The sequence below is a fragment of the Salmo salar genome, chromosome 13 (assembly GCF_965601325.2).
Source record: "Salmo salar chromosome 13, fSalSal1, whole genome shotgun sequence".
NCBI lineage: Eukaryota > Metazoa > Chordata > Actinopteri > Salmoniformes > Salmonidae > Salmo > Salmo salar.
This window is the reverse complement of record NC_138303.1, coordinates 90,189,143-90,208,742: the sequence shown is the minus strand read 5'-3', so window position 1 is coordinate 90,208,742 and position 19,600 is coordinate 90,189,143. Positions and strand designations below refer to the sequence as shown.

General features: G+C 43.6%; 1 protein-coding gene across 1 annotated transcript; it reads right to left on the bottom strand.

The window, feature by feature from the left end:
* Positions 1 to 2,914: 2,914 nt before the first annotated feature.
* LOC106568108 (protein AATF) lies at positions 2,915 to 18,885 on the bottom strand. Its single transcript, XM_082959747.1, is given in 13 exon segments — positions 2,915 to 2,960; positions 3,301 to 3,360; positions 6,081 to 6,155; positions 6,926 to 7,003; positions 7,119 to 7,186; positions 8,609 to 8,685; positions 14,218 to 14,389; positions 15,081 to 15,217; positions 15,220 to 15,243; positions 16,645 to 16,782; positions 16,910 to 17,323; positions 18,527 to 18,781; positions 18,831 to 18,885. Coding segments are annotated over 13 exon segments (1,599 nt in total).
* Positions 18,886 to 19,600: the final 715 nt, after the last annotated feature.

Here is a 19,600-nt window from a genome sequence, read left to right as displayed (position 1 = left end):
CATATCTTGAAAGACGTTGGTTGCAAGCAGGACTAACTTTAAGGTAACACACACATTTTAGGGAGCGGTAATTAGGTGACCAATAATGGTTGCAACTGGATATCAGCTGTGCGGGTGAATTTAGCATGTAGGCCTATTAATGTTTGAATGACATCAACTGGCGATAATCTAGTGTTACTTGATTATATTCCAACCCGTTAGCCTATCCATTGTCACATAATGGAAGGTGTGAAAAGGGCTTACCAAACTCGGTCCTTTGCTGAACGAACGCCACAGGACTGGTCACTAGATCGCCCAGCACTCATGAGGCTTGGAGCCGGAGCGCGCTGCTTAGACCACTGCGCTATGGCAATTCACAATGCTCTCTAGCAAGCACTAAAATAATACTGATACATAAGCACGTCGTTTTTTATTATTTTGTTTTAAACCTACCCGAATCACAGCACTAACATTAAGGACTCACTAACCTTAACTGTTAACCTTTGAGTTGTGTGATGGGGTCAGTGACTGTAACCGCAAGTCCACACAGGCACTGAGGTAACCGAAAACATTTATTCTACCTATTGCTTGCTTCCAACATATAAAACCATTGATTAAAAATAAATCCCTAACGAAAAATACATCTACTCCTTAAAAATATGTAAATTTATAGTTAACAAAAATATAAACACAGGATGCAGCAATTTCTAAGGTTTTACTGAGTAACAGTTCATTTAAGGCAATCAGTCAAATGAAATACATTAATTAGGCCCTAATCTACAGATTTCACATGACTGGTAATACAGATATGAGTCTGTTGGTCACAGATATCTTTAAAAAAAAGGTAGGTGCGTGGATCAGAAAATCAGTTAGTATCTGGTGTGACCATTTGCCTCATGCAGCACGACACATCTCCTTCTCATAGAGTTAATCAGGCTGTTGATTGTGGCCTGTGGAATGTTGTCCTACTCTTCAATGGCGTGCGAAGTTTCTGGATATTGGTGGAAACTGGAACATGCTGTCGTACACGTCAATCCAGAGCATCCCAAACATGCTCATTGTGTGACATGGCCGGTGAGTATACAGGCCATGGAAGAATTGGGACATTTTCATCATCTAGGAATTGTGTACAGATCCTTGCGACATGAGGCGGTGCATTATCATGCTGAAACATGAGGTGATGGCGGCAGATGAGTGGCATGTATCTCTGTGCATTCAAATTTCCATCAATAAAATGCAATTGTGTTCATTGTCTGTAGTTTATGCCTAGCCAGCATGGGCTACTTTGTTCACAACATTGACATCAGCAAACCGCCCGCCCACACGACACCATACACGTGGTCTGCGGTTGTGAGGCTGGTTGGTCGTACTGCCAAATACTCTAAAACAATGTTGGAGGAGGCTAATTTTAGATAAATTAACATTCAATTCCCTAGCAATAGCTCTGGTGGACAGTCCTGCAGTCAGCATGCCAATTGCACGCTCCCTCTCAACTTGAGACATCTGTGGTATTGTGTTGTGTGACAAAACTGCACATTTTAGAGTGGCCTTTTATTGCACCGAGCACAAGGTGCACCTGTGTAATTATCATGCTGTTTAATCTGCTTCTTGATATGCCACAACTGTCAGGTGGATGGATTATCTTGGCAAAGGACAAATGCTTACGAACAGGGATATAAACTAATTTGTTAAGAACATTTTGGAGAAATAAGCTTTTTGTGCATATGGAACATTTCTGGAATCTTTTATTTCAGCTCATGAAACATTTGACCAACACTTTACATGTTGTGTTTACTGTATATTTTTGTTCAGTGTATTATAATCCACATAAAAATCTCTTCATGGCAAAGTGACGGTGGCCTAGCCCCTGGAGAAATAGATCATCCATGATAGATTATCACACCACCATCATACTTCAGCAATTCTGCCAAATGCAGTGAGAGAAGTATAATACTTGGGAAAAGGCATTCTGATTACTCTGAAATGATATTCTCTTCTCATACCTCAACCCACAGATGATCAGAGGCATTTTTTAAAATTTATGGGCTTTTAAACTTCAACCGTTTTAAGAGGGATGAGACGAATCAAACAAATAGTGAGGAATCCATCTCATCCCTTTAGTTTTTTTCCTGTCTCACTTTCATATCGTCCCCTTGGCTCCATCAACTCTATTACCATCCTACCAACAAATATGTAAGACAAATTGAGTTGCATACACCCAATACCCATCACAATTACGGGAGACCCAATAAGAAAATGAGTCATTTGGTGGTATAATTGGAAATGCGCCTTGCCTGGCCTCTCCGGTCTCCCAGAGGGCTTTGCTCATTTGTAGAGGCACGCTAGGCTGGCTAATTCCAGCGCTAATCACTGACAAACTGCAGCATCAGACCCTTCCTCCACTACTTCTACTGGAGCGGAGAGAACAGGATTGTTTGGAGAAAGTTACGAGGAATTGCTTTGTTAGGTTTGGCATGGCTGCTTGTTAGGTTTGTAAGTGTTTTTTTCCCACACAATAAGTTTAAAAACAACAATACATTTAATCACCAACCTACTCTGGGGGGGTTAATTTCCCTCCATTGGTCAGCAGACAAAATCACCGGACAGACATAAAACGGGGATAATAGAAACAACTTTTTATAGATTTATTTTTATTTAACCTTTATTTAACCAGGCAAGTCAGTTAAGAACAAATTCTTATTTACAATGACGACCTACCAAAAGGCAAAAGGCCTCCTGCGGGGACGGGGGCCTGGGATTAAAATAAATACAATATAAATATAGGACAAAACAAACATCACAACAAGAGAGAGAGTTTGAGTGTTTGTTGCAACTTGGCAAAAAAAATAAAAAAATCTGATAGTATCAAAATCACATCTTTAAACCTAATGAAGAAAACCGTATCTTGAAGTCAATGAGGCAGATTCCAAACCAGTCAGGTCCATTCTGAACTAACATCTAGACTGGTGCTGTTCATAAGCCTTTAGAGGAGAGGACCAGACCACAGGAAGAGGCATGTGTTTATCTCCTGGGTTCTGCCTTCTGTTCTGCTGTGCATCTCTCCTACTAGCTCAGAGCATGTCACTCCCGTATTGCACCTTCAGTAAATTTTATTTTTTGTATTTTTTATTTAACATGGCAAGTCAGTTAAGAACACATTCTTATTTACAATGACAGCTTACCCCGGCCAAACCCGGACGACGCTGGGCCAATTGTGCGACCTCCGTATGGGACTCCCAATCACGGCCAGATGTGATACAGCCTGGATTCGAACCAGGGACTGTAGTGACGCCTCTTGCACTAAGATGCAGTGCCTTAGACCACTGCGCCACTCGGGAGCACAATGTGTTCTTCCCGAATAGTGAGCGATACAACTCAGTCCTACACCATCAAGGAGAAAAACCTATTAAACATCACTTTTTTCAAAAACAAGAAGCATGGCAAAATTATGATCAAACCTGGCTTTCGCCACAGACTTAACATTTTAATGTGACAGAAGAGGAAATCAGCAGATGACAGAGGGATGAGACAGAAAAGAAGGAGAGGTCTCAATCATGCATCGGGAGCAGGAATAATTCCACATTCATGCGTCTCAATGACTTGACGGTACTTGAGAGATAATGCCAGTGACCCAGTTGCAGGATTCCAATTAGGGAGGTATATGCAATAGGCCAGATGAGACAGAGCAGGGTCTTTACGGAGCCCAGTGCCGTCTGATTACGGCCTGAACACAAGTGTCTGTCACTGTCTGTGACAGGCCTGTCTATGACAAAAAGCAGACCAACACAGGCAGGCAGGGAGGGAATCAGGGAAAGGCCCCAGCTGCTCTCAATCTACATCTTGCTGGGCTGCCTCCTCCTTCCCTGACCAGCTCAGTCATTTCAATCAGTCAAATGTTCCAGCTAAAGTGGCTCTACTCAGATAGATAGGCCAATAGAGCCTAATTTTGAGACAGGGCTAGTTTTGTTTGTGTACGACTGTCTGCACATAGACCACAACTGTTTTCTACATCCATAAAACATAATGTTCAGCATTTACATACAAATGTACAGCATGTGAAGCCTGTGTGCGTCTGTCTGCATATGGAATAGACACTAGATGGCAGTATGTGATGCCACCAGAAATGACATGTCTCCGTTAATTGTGTTGAGATTATTAGAGAATCAAGGGAGCCAGTTGACCTGTGCTGCTCTGATCTGAATGCAGCCAGTCATGCCAGAACTGCTGTGGGTCCACTTCCATGGGAAAAGGCAAAGGACCCGACCAACTATAGGTAGCCTAGAGGTAGAGTCCCTGAGACATCACTGCAGAACATGAATGGGACAACCATTTCTCCCACACTGCACTGCGCTTTACTGCAGTGGTGTCAAACAACCTATAGTTTGTGTTGGCCAGGGTAGAGAAGTAACCACTCCTACAATAGCATGCTATACAGATTATAACCTACTACAAATCTGTGTGTGCACTACGGCATAACAGTCAGTGCAGGGTCCCAGTATCTGTGTAATGTGTTGTGTTAAAGAGGAGCCTTGTGTTGCTCTCAGGGGGCAGGGAGCCAACGTGTCTGTCAGCCAGCCACAGGGGCTTAATCCCCAATCCTCATTTGAAATGCGCCACCAGGGTCAAGGATTACAATACATTCTGATCATCACCACATAATGCATAAATTCTCATTCTGCCTGAGCTCGGTAAATATCAGCTGGGGAATACTGAGGAGCGCCGGGAAGACAGGGAGGAGGAGAGGCTCAGAACCCAGCCTAAAATAGGACTGACTGACTGTGTGTCTCTGTGTGTGTGTCTCTGTGTGTGTCTGTGTGCAAGGGAGAGAAGACGAGAGACGAGGAACAGGGGAGCTGAAGTGTGGTTGGAGGTGCAGCCTGCCTCAAATTGCATCTCCTATATATTACATGCAGAAATGTGCCATGATGAATGTCTAAATACCTTCTAGAGGACTTAAATGTGCACAGGTGTGCAATGTGCATGAAATATATGCATGACACTTGCATGTGTGTGTCAAGAGTGATCAAATGCACATCATTTAGTGGGTGCAGGGCCAGAAAAAGTCAGTATAAAATAAAAAGAGCCCACTCACTCATCAGCTCCACCACCTACCTTTATTAATAAACAAACAGCGTTTAGATCCTGCATTGTATGTGGGACCTGTCTGTGACAGCCCCCCTCCCCCCTCACATTAACATTCATGGAGCCAGTGGAGCATTGCGGGCTGCATCCGTGAAGCCAGCGCAACGTTGAGATACGGCGGTGGGGGAGAGAGATAAGAGGGCCGGGAGGGAGGGTGATATAGAGGGTGAGGAGGGTTGTGCTGGGGCATTCATTCCAAAAGGTCACCCAGTGTGTCTCTCTGAGAAAGGTCAGTGACCAGCCTGATGCAACGGCCATACATCACCATTATTACTGTAGGCCATTAATTGCTATGGAAATGAGGTGGGCTGTACATACAGCAGGGCAAGGTCACGCCATTGGTCAGTTATTACCGTGTTTAAAATACCTGTCATCTCACAGTAAACACAACCTCAGCCTGCACTACCCTACCTACCTACAGTATGTACTGGACGAGGACAGCTAAGGAGGACAGTCAGGGGACTAGACATCTACTGTCCTCTGTCTCCAGTGTGTGCTTGGAATCAATATGGGCTCACTAGCAAATGGAAGACTACAACACTCCTACTACGGCATTTGTAAACTCACATAATAGGACAATCAGCAGTCTATACATTACAACTGAAGAACCTGTTCATCTCATTTAGAAATCACACTGACCAACTACAGGCGATGGCAACAAAAAGGCTAAAAGGGGAACAACGTCTGTGTGCGAGTGCAGGAGAGCAGGCGAGCAAAGCAGCATTCAGGGATTTATGGGAGGGTAGCCGTTATAGGGACAGCCATTCCAGGTTTGTGAGTGAGGCTGTAGTGAGTGTGTCAGATGGCTGTGACAAGAAGACAGGACAGAGGAACACTGAGCTCTGTGACTTCCAACCCCAAGATAGAGGAGGTGATAGGTTGAAGAACAGGTCAATATTGGCATGTCAGTGAAGAATGCTGCCTTTACTCGTGTAATGCGTGAACAATAAGAGACTCGCCGTGCGTCATCATTCATGGAGCTGAGGTCGATGGGGGCCATGATGTTCACCAGTTTACTGTGGATGTGGAACCTAGACAGATACGCATGCAAGAACAAACATCATCAAAAATATTTCAATTATGTTGTAAATCACTCTGGATTAGAGTGTCTGCTAAATGACTAAAAGGTTAATGCAATGTACATATGTGTAACTGTGGTTTGTCCGTTAATAAATGTGAGTATGAGTCCATGTGTTAGTTCAGTGTGCCTGATAAACACAGAGAAATACAACGGGCACAAAAGGCCCCAAATAAAAGGCAGACCTTTCCACTTACAATAAATGGAGAAAACAAATAACGTAATTGCAATTTTATATATATATTTTATATATACATACATATATATACACATATATATATATATATATATATATATATATATATATATATATATATATATATTATCTTTTTATAGAAAATGTCCCCATCTGTTAATGTAAATTCCATATATATATATATGGAATTTACATTAACAGATTGGGGACATTTTCTATAAAAAGATAATTGAAATAACTGAAAGGACTATAGATAAATCAGCATTAGAGGAGGTGAAATCTATTTGTTTTTAGGGTAATACATGCTGTCATTGGGGCCTCCACGGACAGAGAAACACAGATTGTTCTGCAGTGGATGCTAAAAACAGACCTACTACACTTAATACTGCTAACGGACATAAATGGAACAAGACGTACATGGAAACAAGGGCACTCAATTATTGTCAGAGTTTTAATGTGGAGAAAAGGAAATATTCTAGTGAATCAATATTTCCTCACTATATACCTTCGCTGTTCCCTCCATTCAACTGACTTTGCGGCGCTTGCTTGCCTTGTTGGCCACTTTCTTTTCGAACTTATTGCGAAGCTTCTGAATGGCTAGCCATTGTCTGGAAGAGTAGGAGAGGAGAGGACGAGAGGTCCCCTATCAGACAAAGCCTAGAGGGGTAACCCCAGATCTCAGCACCACACACACAGACGCATGCACACACACATATCACTCACCTCCCCATAGCCACCTGGTCGTTGGGGTCTGCAGCACTTGTCTTGTGTTCAATAAGCACCCGCAGAAGCTGTTTTAAACAGAATAAGGTGAGCGGGCGGAAAGAGACCAAAAGGGGAGACTTAGTGTTTCGTCTGTCTGTGCGCATATGTGTGTGGGTGTGTGTGTAGATATATTTATCCCCCCTGCTCATTCACCAGAGTACAGAGCTCCCTCTCTCCCCCTCCTCCTCTCTGCCCTAGCAGCAAATCCACTCACTTAACCTGGACTTCTTCAACAGCGTCAGCCTAGCAGCCAACCACAGAACCTAGGCCCAGACCAGCCAGGCTCTGCCAGAATGAACCACCGCTGGGCATCAGTTAGAAGAGTAACACAGTGCCAGGACCCCAGAGGATCATCAGCACTGGACCTCACAGTACAACATCTTAATGAGGACAGTTCTTATTGATTCACACTCCATTCACACAACTGACTCTGACTACACATAACCCCACACAGCCCCACATTACAGGGAGTAGTTTCATTACTCAGCCCTGTTCCTTTGTGTTCCCCCCAGAGAAAATAACGTCTCGTCTTGACTGACTGGACCATTTGGTTTTAAAAATCGGCCACCATACAGCCCTCTCCCTGACCCCTATCAGGAGAGAGAGAATCTTCATTAATGTCCCCAATTAACCCCTCTGGCTCTCCCTCTATGGGGCTCTCTCTCTGTATGGCCAGCTTCCAGGCTCTGAGACAGGGGAAAGATAGCGAGAATGGGCACTACTACCAAGTCACCAGCAACACAAAATGCACACTACAGTGTGCATGTCCCCATAGCTTTCCTCATCCTTGATCAGGACGTAGGTTAGGAATGTGCATATCTTGCAGTTCCTTGGTGAATGTAACTGTTAAAGCTCCATTGGTGCTACATAATGACTCTAATCCAGTGTGGGAGTGATCGCTCTGTTCACAGACATGGTTAATGACTACGCCTCAGCTGTACTGAGCGCTGTAGAGAGAGCCATTACAGTACTATAGGAGTCAGCATCACACACACAAACGCACAACAGTGATTTATGGCATGCACAGAGTTGCTGACTAAAAAGGTTTCGGTGGATGCAAAGATCAGTCTGGCTCTGGCCTGCTGTGCGAGGTTAACCACATTAAAACCATGTATTACTGGAGTATTACTGGAGCAGGCTTAGTCCCACAGGGAAAGGCTCTGAGCTACACTTCCGGAGCCCTCAGACTGGGGGAGACTGGAATGACAGGACGGTGTCCTCTGAAGGACCAACTATAATAAGAAGGGGGAGTCTTGGTAGTTCACGCGACACAATGCAGATCCAGGCACCATTCCCAAGAGCACAGCATCGCTTACTCCTTATATGCTGCCTGTATTACGCGTCCACTTTTGTAACAAAATGGAAGTATGGTATCAAATAATAGATATTTTTAGGAATGCTTCAGCCCTTGTGTGATGATTGTTTCATGCAGAAGGGTTGATATTTACCTTGTGAAAGAAATCATCATCATCAAAGATCTCCTCGTCCAGGTCTTTCAGACGTGTGTTAGCTTTCAGCAGCTGCTCTGTCCCCTGAGAGAGAAGAGAGAGGAAGAGGAGGGGGGGGGGGGGTGAGAACGAGGTAGAGAGGGGGAGAGAGAAAGCTCTCTGTCATGTAGCGATGCAGGAGGTGAAGCCATAAACTCCAGATGTAGCACCCCAGATAAACAGGCTGCTCTCCAGATAAAGTGGCACCTCTGGAGGAGGAAGAGGGATGGCTGAGCTGCGCGGGTCCTAATCTAAAACTGCTGAAACAACCCCTCTATCTCCCGTAATGTATTTAACAACCTACAAATGCTCCTTGCTTGAAATCATTTTGGGCCGTGACATTGCCTACATTTCAGGTTAATAAAGTTCAGATGCTGCATTTGCTGACTAGATTAAGTTAAGATACAGAGCTTAACGTATCTCACTCAGTTAATGCTGTAACAGATGAATGCTTAACAAACTAGAAGGAATCTGACTGAAGAGGGGTTTCATGGTGAAAGCTCCCACCAGAAATATATTCTTAAAAAGGGCCAATGCAGCTGTTTTTATCTCAATATTAAATCATTTCTGGGTAACAATGAAGTACCTTATGGCCTAAACTCACCAAAGGCGAACGTATGAGGCATGTGTGTGATTTATTTTAGAATGCATTGTTTTGAATTATTATGACCCAACCGAAGTAGGGCGGGCGGGTTGTCCGCTTTTACGTCTCGCTCAATTAGAACGTGTCTCTATTTTTGCGTTTTATCGCTGGCGCTGCAGTCAAACATTTTTATTTTAATGTTGTCATTATGTAACGCCCTGGCCATAGAAAGGGGTTTTTGTTCTTTATTTTGGTTAGGCCAGGGTGTTACATTGGGTGGGCGTTCTATGTTCATTTTTCTATGTTTTTGTATTTCTTTGTTTTGGGCCGTGTGTGGCTCCCAATCAGGCACAGCTGTAGTTCGTTGTTGCTGATTGGGAGTCACACATAAGTAGCCTGGTTTTCCTTTGGGTTTTTGTGGGTGATTGTTTCTGTTTAGTTTTGTACCTAGCAGAACTGTAGGCTGTCGTTCATTTTCGTGTTTTGTTTAAAGTGTTTCTATTAATTAAATATTGAATATGAACACTCATCACACTGCGCTTTGGTCCCCTACTTCCACAGACGACGGTCGTTACAGAATCACCCACCAAAAAACGGACCGAGCAGCGGAGGAAGGAGCAGCGCAAGGAGAAGAACCAGGAGAGGAGCTATCTGGAATCGTGGACTTGGGAGGAAATCCTGGACGGTAAAGGACCATGGGCTCAAGCTGGGGATTATCGTCGCCCGCAGTGGGAGATCGAGGCGGCGAGAGCTGAGAGGCGCTGGTATGAGGAAAGGGAGCGCAGCAGGCACGAGAGGCAGCCCCAACATTTCTTTTGGGGGGGGGGGGGGGGGGCACACGGGGAGTGTGGCAGAGTCAGGTTGGAGACCTGAGCCAACTCCCCGTGCTTACAGGAGGCAGTGCAGTACTGGTCAGGCACCGTGTTATGCGGTAAAGCGCACGGTGTCCCCAGTACGCGTTGATAGCCCGGAGCGCTACATGCCAGCCCCCCGCAAGTGCCATGCGAGAGTGGGCATCGAGCCAGGACGGATTGTGCCAGCTCAGCGTGTCTGGTCTCCGGTGCGCCGTTTCGGTCCAGGCTATCCTGCGCCGGCTCTGCGCACTGTGTCTCCAGGGCGCTGGAGGGCTCAGTTCGCCCAATGCCTGCTCTCCGCCCGTGCCGGGCCAAAGTGGGCATTCAGCCTGGAGTAAGGGTGTCAAGGCTAAGGACCAGAACTCCAGTGCTCCCCCACAGCCCGGTTTATCCTGTGCCTCCTCCTCGGACCAGGCCTCCAGTGGGTCTCTCCAGCCGGGTCTATCCTAGCCGGCGCCGTAAGAAGGCCCACCCGGACCCTCCCCTTCAGAGTCAGGTTCAGCACCTTTGGGGGGGGGGGGGGGGGTGTACTGTAACGCCCTGGCCATAGAGAGGGGTTTTTGTTCTTTATTTTGGTTAGGCCAGGGTGTTACATTAGGTGGGCGTTCTATGTTCATTTTTCTCTGTTTTTGTATTTCTTTGTTTTGGGCCGTGTGTGGCTCCCAATCAGGCACAGCTGTAGTTCGTTGTTGCTGATTGGGAGTCACACATAAGTAGCCTGGTTTTCCTTTGGGTTTTTGTGGGTGATTGTTTCTGTTTAGAGTATTTCCTAACAGGACTGTTTTGCTGTCGTCTTTTGTTCATTTTTGTAGTGTTCTCTTTTTCTAATTAAATTTCAAGATGAACACACGTCCTCCGCTGCACCTTGGTTTCATTACGACGACACACCTTACACATTATTACATTTTTTTTTTAGCTCATTTGAATTGGAAGAGCTAGCTAAGGGTTGAGGGGGGTGAGTCCTGGGCCAGGACTCACCCTGGGCCTCCAGTGGGCATTCAGCCTGGAGTAAGTGTGTCAAGGCTAAGGACCAGAACTCCAGTGCTCCCCCACAGCCCGGTTTATCCTGTGCCTCCTCCTCGGACCAGGCCTCCAGGGGGTCTCTCCAGCCGGGTCTACCCTGTGCCTCCTCCCAGGACCAGGCCTCCAGTGGGTCTCTCCAGCCTGGTCTACATGCTAAATTAGGCCAATTCATCCACTTTTGGAAACACAACATTGCTCTCAGCAAAGATTATTGGTGATATGGACTATCCTGCTAGCATACAGTCACTGCTCTGCCTGTCCCATTCTTTCCACCCGCCTCGCTCTGCTTGCTCCACCCGCTCACTTCTGGTGAGTTTAACTTCTTAGCAATTTCTCAAGCAAGAATTATGCTAGGACTGTCTGGGAATGGTCTGAGTGGGGAAGGGATAACTGAAAACTAGCTGTTATTGGCAGAGTGGTCTGGAACGCTCTTTCTTATTGATCTATTAGCTAATTTTACAGCCTGGTGATGTCACCAGGCAGGCCAAAACTCCATCCCACCAAAACAGGCTGAAATTTCAGGTGGTCTTTTCAAACAGCTCTTACACTAAAATGGAATTATCATCATTTTCACAATGTCACAGTATTATTCCAATCTCATATTGTGGAAATGTATATAAAACACAGGAAACTCCTGTCTTTGACTGCACTGGGTCTTTAACTAAAGTGCTTCTTGCACAGTTAAGTTTAGGGGGGTGAGTTCTCACTAGTATGGTAAAAGGTTACCAGTGCTTGATATTAACTAGCAGGACAGATTTTTTACTTGTCCAAAAGTCACGCCCCCCCCCCCCCCCCCCCAAAAAAAAAGGGAACTGAAAATTGTGTTGTATGACCCAAGGAACCACTTTACAAACTAAAATTAGTTATTAGGCCAATTACCATGAGACAAAAATGTAGGCTATCCTCTGTCTATTGGCTTCTCTGTATATTCAAGCCTGTCTCAAAATACAACACTTCCCTTTTAAGGCTCTTCTGGAGGATGGTTGGCCACCCTTCATAGCCTATAAAATATTGCAACATTAGATTACAAATACAACTAAAAACTTTTCGTCTATATAAAAATAAATGTACTAATTGAATCAGGGATCAAATGGCTAAAGTAGGCTATTTCAAAGCAAGGTAACTAAGGCATGTTAATATACAGTGAGGGAAACAAGTATTTGATACCCTGCTGATTTTGTACGTTTGCCCACTGACAAAGAAATGATCAGTCTATAATTTTAATGGTAGGTTTATTTGAACAGTGAGAGACAGAATAACAACAAAAAATCCCAAAAAATGCATGTCAAAAATGTTATAAAATGATTTGCCTTTTAATGAGGGAAATAAGTATTTGACCCCTCTGCAAAACCCTTGTTGGCAATCACAGAGGTCAGACGTTTCTTGTAGTTGGCCACCAGGTTTGCACACATCTCAGGAGGGATTTGTCCCACTCCTCTTTGCAGATCTTCTCCAAGTCATTAAGGTTTCGAGGCTGACGTTTGGCAACTCGAACCTTCAGCTCCCTCCACATATTTTCTATGGGATTAAGGTCTGGAGACTGGCTAGGCCACTCCAGGACCTTAATGTGCTTCTTTTTGAGCCACTCCTTTGTTGCCTTGGCCGTTTGTTTTGGGTCATTGTCATGCTGGAATACCCATCCACGACCCATTTTCAATGCCCTGGCTGAGGGAAGGAGGTTCTCACCCAAGATTTGACGGTACATGGCCCCGTCCATCGTCCCTTTTATGCGGTAAAGTTGTCCTGTCCCCTTAGCAGAAAAACACCCCCAAAGCATAAGGTTTCCACCTCCATGTTTGACAGTGGGGATGGTGTTCTTGGGGTCATAGGCAGCATTCCTCCTCCTCCAAACACGGCGAGTTGAGTTGATGCCAAAGAGCTCCATTTTGGTCTCATCTGACCACAACACTTTCACCCAGTTGTCCTCTGAATCATTCAGATGTTCATTGGCAAACTTCAGACGGGCATGTATATGTGCTTTCTTGAGCAGGGGGACCTTGCGGGTGCTGCAGGATTTCAGTCCTTCACGGCGTAGTGTGTTACCAATTGTTTTCTTGGTGACTATGGTCCCAGCTGCCTTGAGATCATTGACAAGATCCTCCCGTGTAGTTCTGGGCCGATTCCTCACCGTTCTCATGATCATTGCAACTCCACGAGGTGAGATCTTGCATGGAGCCCCAGGCCGAGGGAGATTGACAGTTCTTTTGTGTTTCTTCCATTTGCGAATAATCGCACCAACTGTTGTCACCTTCTCACCAAGCTGCTTGGTGATGGTCTGGTAGCCCATTCCAGCCTTGTGTAGGTCTACAATCTTGTCCCTGACATCCTTGGAGAGCTCTTTGGTCTTGGCCATGGTGGAGAGTTTGGAATCTGAATGATTGACTGCTTCTGTGGACTCCCTTTAAGAGTGTGCTCCTAATCTCAGCTCGTTACCTATATAAAAGACACCTGGGAGCCAGAAATCTTTCTGATTGAGAGAGGGTCAAATACTTATTTCCCTCATTAAAATGCAAATCAATTTATAACATTTTTGACATGCGTTTTTCAGGATTTTTTTGTTGTTATTCTGTCTCTCACTGTTCAAATAAACCTACCATTAAAATGATAGACTGATCATTTCTTTGTCAGTGGGCAAACGTACAAAATCAGCAGGGGATCAAATACTTTTTTCCTTCACTGTATAAACTTGTAGGGCTAGAATATTCCGGTTTCAGGGTAGATCTATTGACAGCATTGGACCGTACAAACCCTGTTTGCTGACCAAAACGTTGCTATAAATAACTCACTAATTAGCATGGAATATCAACAAATGAGTACACACGGTTACGTGCTTTGATCTCAAACGCTCACAACCAGGGAAGATTGGCAGGCTGCTCCTGCCTGTCAATGCAATACAGTCCTACTTGATGCGCTCTGCAGAAATTGGGAGAACAGCAATACATCGCATCCAGAGGACAAATGATCCAATTCTGATCCAATTCTGATCAGAGAAATTGTTTGATATTGTAATTTTACTTGCCGCGGACAAGCGTTAATGTCGAGCCCTGTTTACAGTCAAAAGGAGGACACGTCAATACACACACTCTCAGGCTGCTTTCGCAAAAAGTTACCCATCCTATATCCCTCTGCAGTGGTGGTCTCAGGTAGGGGGGCTGTGGCCTCTAGCTTGCCCAGGACTCCGTACTCTGAGCGTCTGGTCTGGGTGTGTCTAAGCAGGCTCTTCTTGTCCATCAGCACCTGTTCCACCTGGGTGAGGATGTTTCTGTCAAACGCCACAAAACCCTGAGAGAAGAGATAAAGAACAGTCAGAAACAATACCTTAACTCAGTTTGTATTATTTTTATTTCACCAAACAACAACACAGAGTTACACATAAACAAACGTACAGTCAGTAACACAATAGAAACATCTATGTACAGTGTGTGCAAATGTAGAAGATTAGGGAGGTAAGGCAATAAATAGGCCATAGAGGCGAAATAATTACAATTTAGCATTAACACTGGAGTGATAGATGTGCAGATGATGATGTGCAAGTAGAGATACTGGGGTGCAAAAAATCAAAAAGATAGATAACAATATGGGGATGAGGTAGTTGGGTGTGCTATTTACAGATTGGCTGTGTACAAGGACATCCCAGCCGGCCAAACCCTCCCCTAATCCGGACAACGCTGGGCCAATTTTTCACCACCTCATGGGTCTCCCGGTCATGGCAGAGAGGTTTTGAACTCACTTTGTTATTGGTCTATATCAACTTATACGGCCTGGTGATGTCACCAGGCAAGCCATATCAGGAAATAACACAGCAAATGTATTCACACTTTTTCAGTGTTAGTTTCATCAGCTGTTGTACAATATGATACAAAACACAGGAAGAAAAAAAAGTTTGACTACACTGGGCCTTTAAAGCCGGAAGTAGGTTGGAATTCCAGAGCATTTAATGTTAATCAGGAGAGTGGTCCATGTAGCAGAGTACAACGTGTGCTGTCTGTGGGTGTGGAGTGTGGAGGAGAGGCAGTGCTGACCTGTGTGCTCCCCAGGTCTTGCCCAGGGAGATGGGCCTAGTGTCTGGGTTCTGATGGAGCAGTTGGTCCTGTAGCTCCAGTGGAGACTCTGGAGAGCGTTCAGGGCTTTGTGACCTTACAAAACATCATAGAGAGAACATGCTGTCAAGATGTAATATACTAACAGAGATATGGGAACCAAGAGGGTAAAGATAGAGGGAAACATGCTATGAATATGGTGTTGTCTGAAGTAAACTAAACATTGGTCTTTGTCAAACTCTGAAATGACGATTAGTAATAAATATGATTACACATTTTTTATGAATTAGGGAAGTATGAGTGTAAATGGCATAATGGTGCAAGTCAAATCCTCAATATTAGCTGGGTGGAAAAGGGAAAATAATAAAACAAAGTTATGCCGCATAACAATAAAAAATATAACTTCACTTGTCCAACCAATCTACAGAAAGTATTCCCCCCAAGCATAAAATGTTTTGGAGCAGATCTGCCTCGGCTGTTGTTAGTCCACATCTTGTCAACATCCATTAAAACATGCCACAAATCCTCGAGACTTTGCCCTCCAAATCACAGGGCGTAGGAAAAGAAAGGAGGTGAGCAACACTTATGATTCCGTCCTCTTCAACTTTAATCAAAAGTACACTGGCACGTTGGAGCCCCCTCCTTCCCTTTCATAATAATGGGCCGCTAAAAATTCAGGAGGCAGGCTCCACATCAATCACTCGCCAGATTTGAGTCCAATGTAATAAATATGCAAATGAGGAGAAGCCAGTGTCTCGTAGCTTTGAGATCAGCGCGGGGAGAAAGAAAGGGAAAAACTGTATTAATTGCCCATGGCCAGAGGAATCCTATTACTGTGGGCATTGATTATAAAATTGTGTGAGTGATTTTCATGAGGGAGGTGGACTACCATCACGCCTTGAGAAAAATAGTATTAGAAGAATCACGACAAATCTGTCAGGTTTAAACAATAATGAGAGAAAGGCAAACCAGCGTTTCACATATGATTCCACTGTGGAAACACAAGGATTAAGATATTCTTATAAGAAAAGACAGAAAATATGATTTGGTTATGACATTCTTCCTGTAGTGATGTTTTTACCGACAGCCAAGCCTACTTCAGATTCTAGTCACATAGTTTGAATTATTTTCTACCCACCAAATACTAAACCATAACACTAGCTCCAGCCTTGTCCACCAAGATTAAAAATTAATGTTTCAAATGCCATTGCGTTTAAAGTAACTTATTTTACGCACTAACAATCACTGCATATGCAGGCAAGCAATACTAATTTTCTAAATCTGTGTCTGGGAGATAACATGTCTAGACAAAACATTCAGTACTATGACCACATCATTTACTGGGTTGTAAACTTTGTAATGTGTGTTTTTGTGTAATTTCCCCTTTTTTCTCTCAATTTCCCCCTGGGGATCAACAAAGTTAAATTAATTTCATATTCTTGGTAGCTGTAAAATAAAATGTACTGTTTAAAATATAACCAGAAACAATGCACTCACTATTCTTCAACGCTCCAGCAAACTCTGCTCCACCCCTCTTCTTGAACTATGGGAAGGTATGTGGTTGTGGCAGCTTATTGGCTGTCAGAAGAGCTTTCTGCATTTTAATTTGCCCCTCAAGTAGCTGGTCCCAAAGAGCTGTGAAGATTCAATAAAATAATGACGAGGTTGTCTGCTGAGAAAAAGAGATGATAATATGTGCTTAAGTTGGTTCATCATAGAGAAGAATATATATTACACATAGCAGGTCTATCAAAATACACACCAAGTAGATCTTTCCAAGCTTTCCCTTTCTCCGCCTCTTCATCCACCTTCTCTTAAGAGAATATCATCACAGCTCCCAAATCGTCAGCTTCATCCTCCATCTCTTCATCCTCATCTTCCTCGTTCTCTCCATCCTCATCGCCACTTTCTTCATCATCATCCTCCTCTTCGCTCTCTCCAAAGTGATCCATCCCCTCTGTTAGCTTATGTAAGTCTGTCTCTGAGGGAAGTGTGATGTCTGTCTCCTTCCGCTTAGATACCAAGCTTTTCTTCTTAGCAGTGTCACTCTCAATCTCTTCATCATCATCATCCTCTCCATCTTCAGCCTCTCCATCCTCCAGATCAGCATCATCAACATTGTCATCTTCAGCTTTCTCCTCGTTTTCATCATCATTGTCCTCGTCCTCATCCTCTCCTAAAAACCCACATCGCAATAGAATGATAAGACCAGTATTCAATATTACATTTGAAAAAAACTAACAGATGTTCATTAATAACCATACGGCGATAAAATGTAGCATTTCTAACTAATGCAAGCAGTTAAGGCTGTAGATGGCCTTCCACTCAGCAGCTGAATAATAGTAGTGCATGCCGTGTACACAACAGCTTAATGCTGTAATCAGTTGTCTTCTAAGTTTAAATTGATTAGCTGCATGGCCCGTGTTTGACTTGCAAATCTTTGCCTTAATCAAGGCATTTTGTTTGGATAAACAGGGATTAGCTTGATTAACAACAATGCAATTTCCCCATTTAATAGCCCCCAAAAAAAGCCCACTTGAAGATGTAGGCCTAAGCTATTCTATGTTACATGCTTATTGTAATTAAACATCTACACATTATATGACAATACACAGCTGAGCATAGATTAAATTGGAAATAAGGAACCTACATCAATCTTAAAGCTACGGTATCTTGTTCACCAGCAATGTGTTATGGTAATAATTATAGGAGACATTAACAAGCTTATAAGAGAATCCAGTGTGGCGTAGTAGTTTATTTTGAACTGAATGATGGACAGTTACTTAATGTAAAGGTGTCCCTTGCAGAACCACAAGAGGGCAGAATTCTACAAAAGACCATTTTCAAATGCAGTGCCTTGATGAAATTGCTTTTGAAATGCATTCTTCCTTCCTCCCGTCCTATTTATTAATTTTTTATTTCACCTTTATTTAACTACGCAAGTCAGTTAAGAACAAATTATTATTTACAATGACGGCCTAGGAACAGTGGGTTAACTGCCTTGTTCAGGGGCAGAACGACAGATTTCTACCTTGTCAGCTCGGGGATTCGATCTAGCAACCTTTCGGTTACTGGCCCAACGCTCTAACCACCTGCCGCCCCAAAAGGGTGAGCATGTATCCTAAGGGTAATCATGTATCTGATTAAATAAGTAAAATCATGGTTACTACCTTATCGTTTCACTAATCCAACCTTGTCAAATCAATTCCAGGGATAGAAGGAAAAAAATATGCATTTCAAGTCCTTGAACCCAAACTACCAGCTCTCATCAACTTTCTTGACAGGTTCCTTATTTCCTTTTCCCTGTGGTCATTTGCATTGATTATCCAACATATATGTTTAACATTATTATAAATGACACCTTCATGTTCCAACTCACCAGAACCTTCGATCTCCTTTAGCAGGTCTTTACGAGAGGTTGCCTTGCCCAGGTACCGTTTGTCTGTCTCTTCCAGCAGAGTTATTGCTTTCTTCCGGAGCCCACTCAAGGCAACCACATCACCACCCTCAAATGCCTCTACCACCTTGGCTTTCGTCTCTGGGAGGTATCCAAACAGTGAGATTGAATGATTGAAAACTGCACATTTATAGTCATATCTGTTCAATATACAAAGTGGCTGGCAATAATAGCTTACTGTTCAAGAATTCTTCAGGAGAAAGACAAGTCAAGTGGAATAACTGACAGGATATTGCCCCTCTCCATAAGGTCATGTCAATGTTGATTTGTATCTTCAGCATCGAGCCGACTTCCTAGCAATGACAATGAATATAAGAGGTTTAGAGAGATAAGAATACTAGCTAGTGAAAATATTAAAATTGTCATCATAGCTGGCTAGCAGCACCAGTAGCAGAATCATGTTATTGGAACTGGTGCAGTGGGTGTCCATCCTACACCGTGCTCAGTTTGAAAACCTCACAACAAACACGTCTATGTGGATGGTTGCCAGTACTGTTGATAACTTTTGGCTAACAGGGTGGTCATTTTTGAGCATCACAATCGTTTATAGAGGATTACAAATAGTGTATATATTTATCATCCCCTGGATCCGTGAACTTGGGCAGAGGATTTAATAAATCCTCGAGCTGTTGTGATTTGTGGCCAGCCATAGTTCCATGCGCTCACAACTCACACGTGTTAATACCTACGTCATCAAAAGGCGACTCAATGATAAAAATAGAATAACGAAATAGATCTGCTACAGTTTAACTTCAAGCAACCGGAGGTTGTTGTTTAGACTATTGATTTTGGATTATTAAAATAATTAAACCAGATAATGTCGGGTGGACGAATACTATCCGACTTAATTGTAGTTCAGCATAATACACCGTAAACCCTGCAGGTAAAGAAGGTTATAATAAATGGTAAATGAATAATATAGTTTCTAATATGTTGTAGGCATACTTCTATAATTAGTGCCACAGGGTTGTGCCTGCAATTTTTTTGGTGCCAATT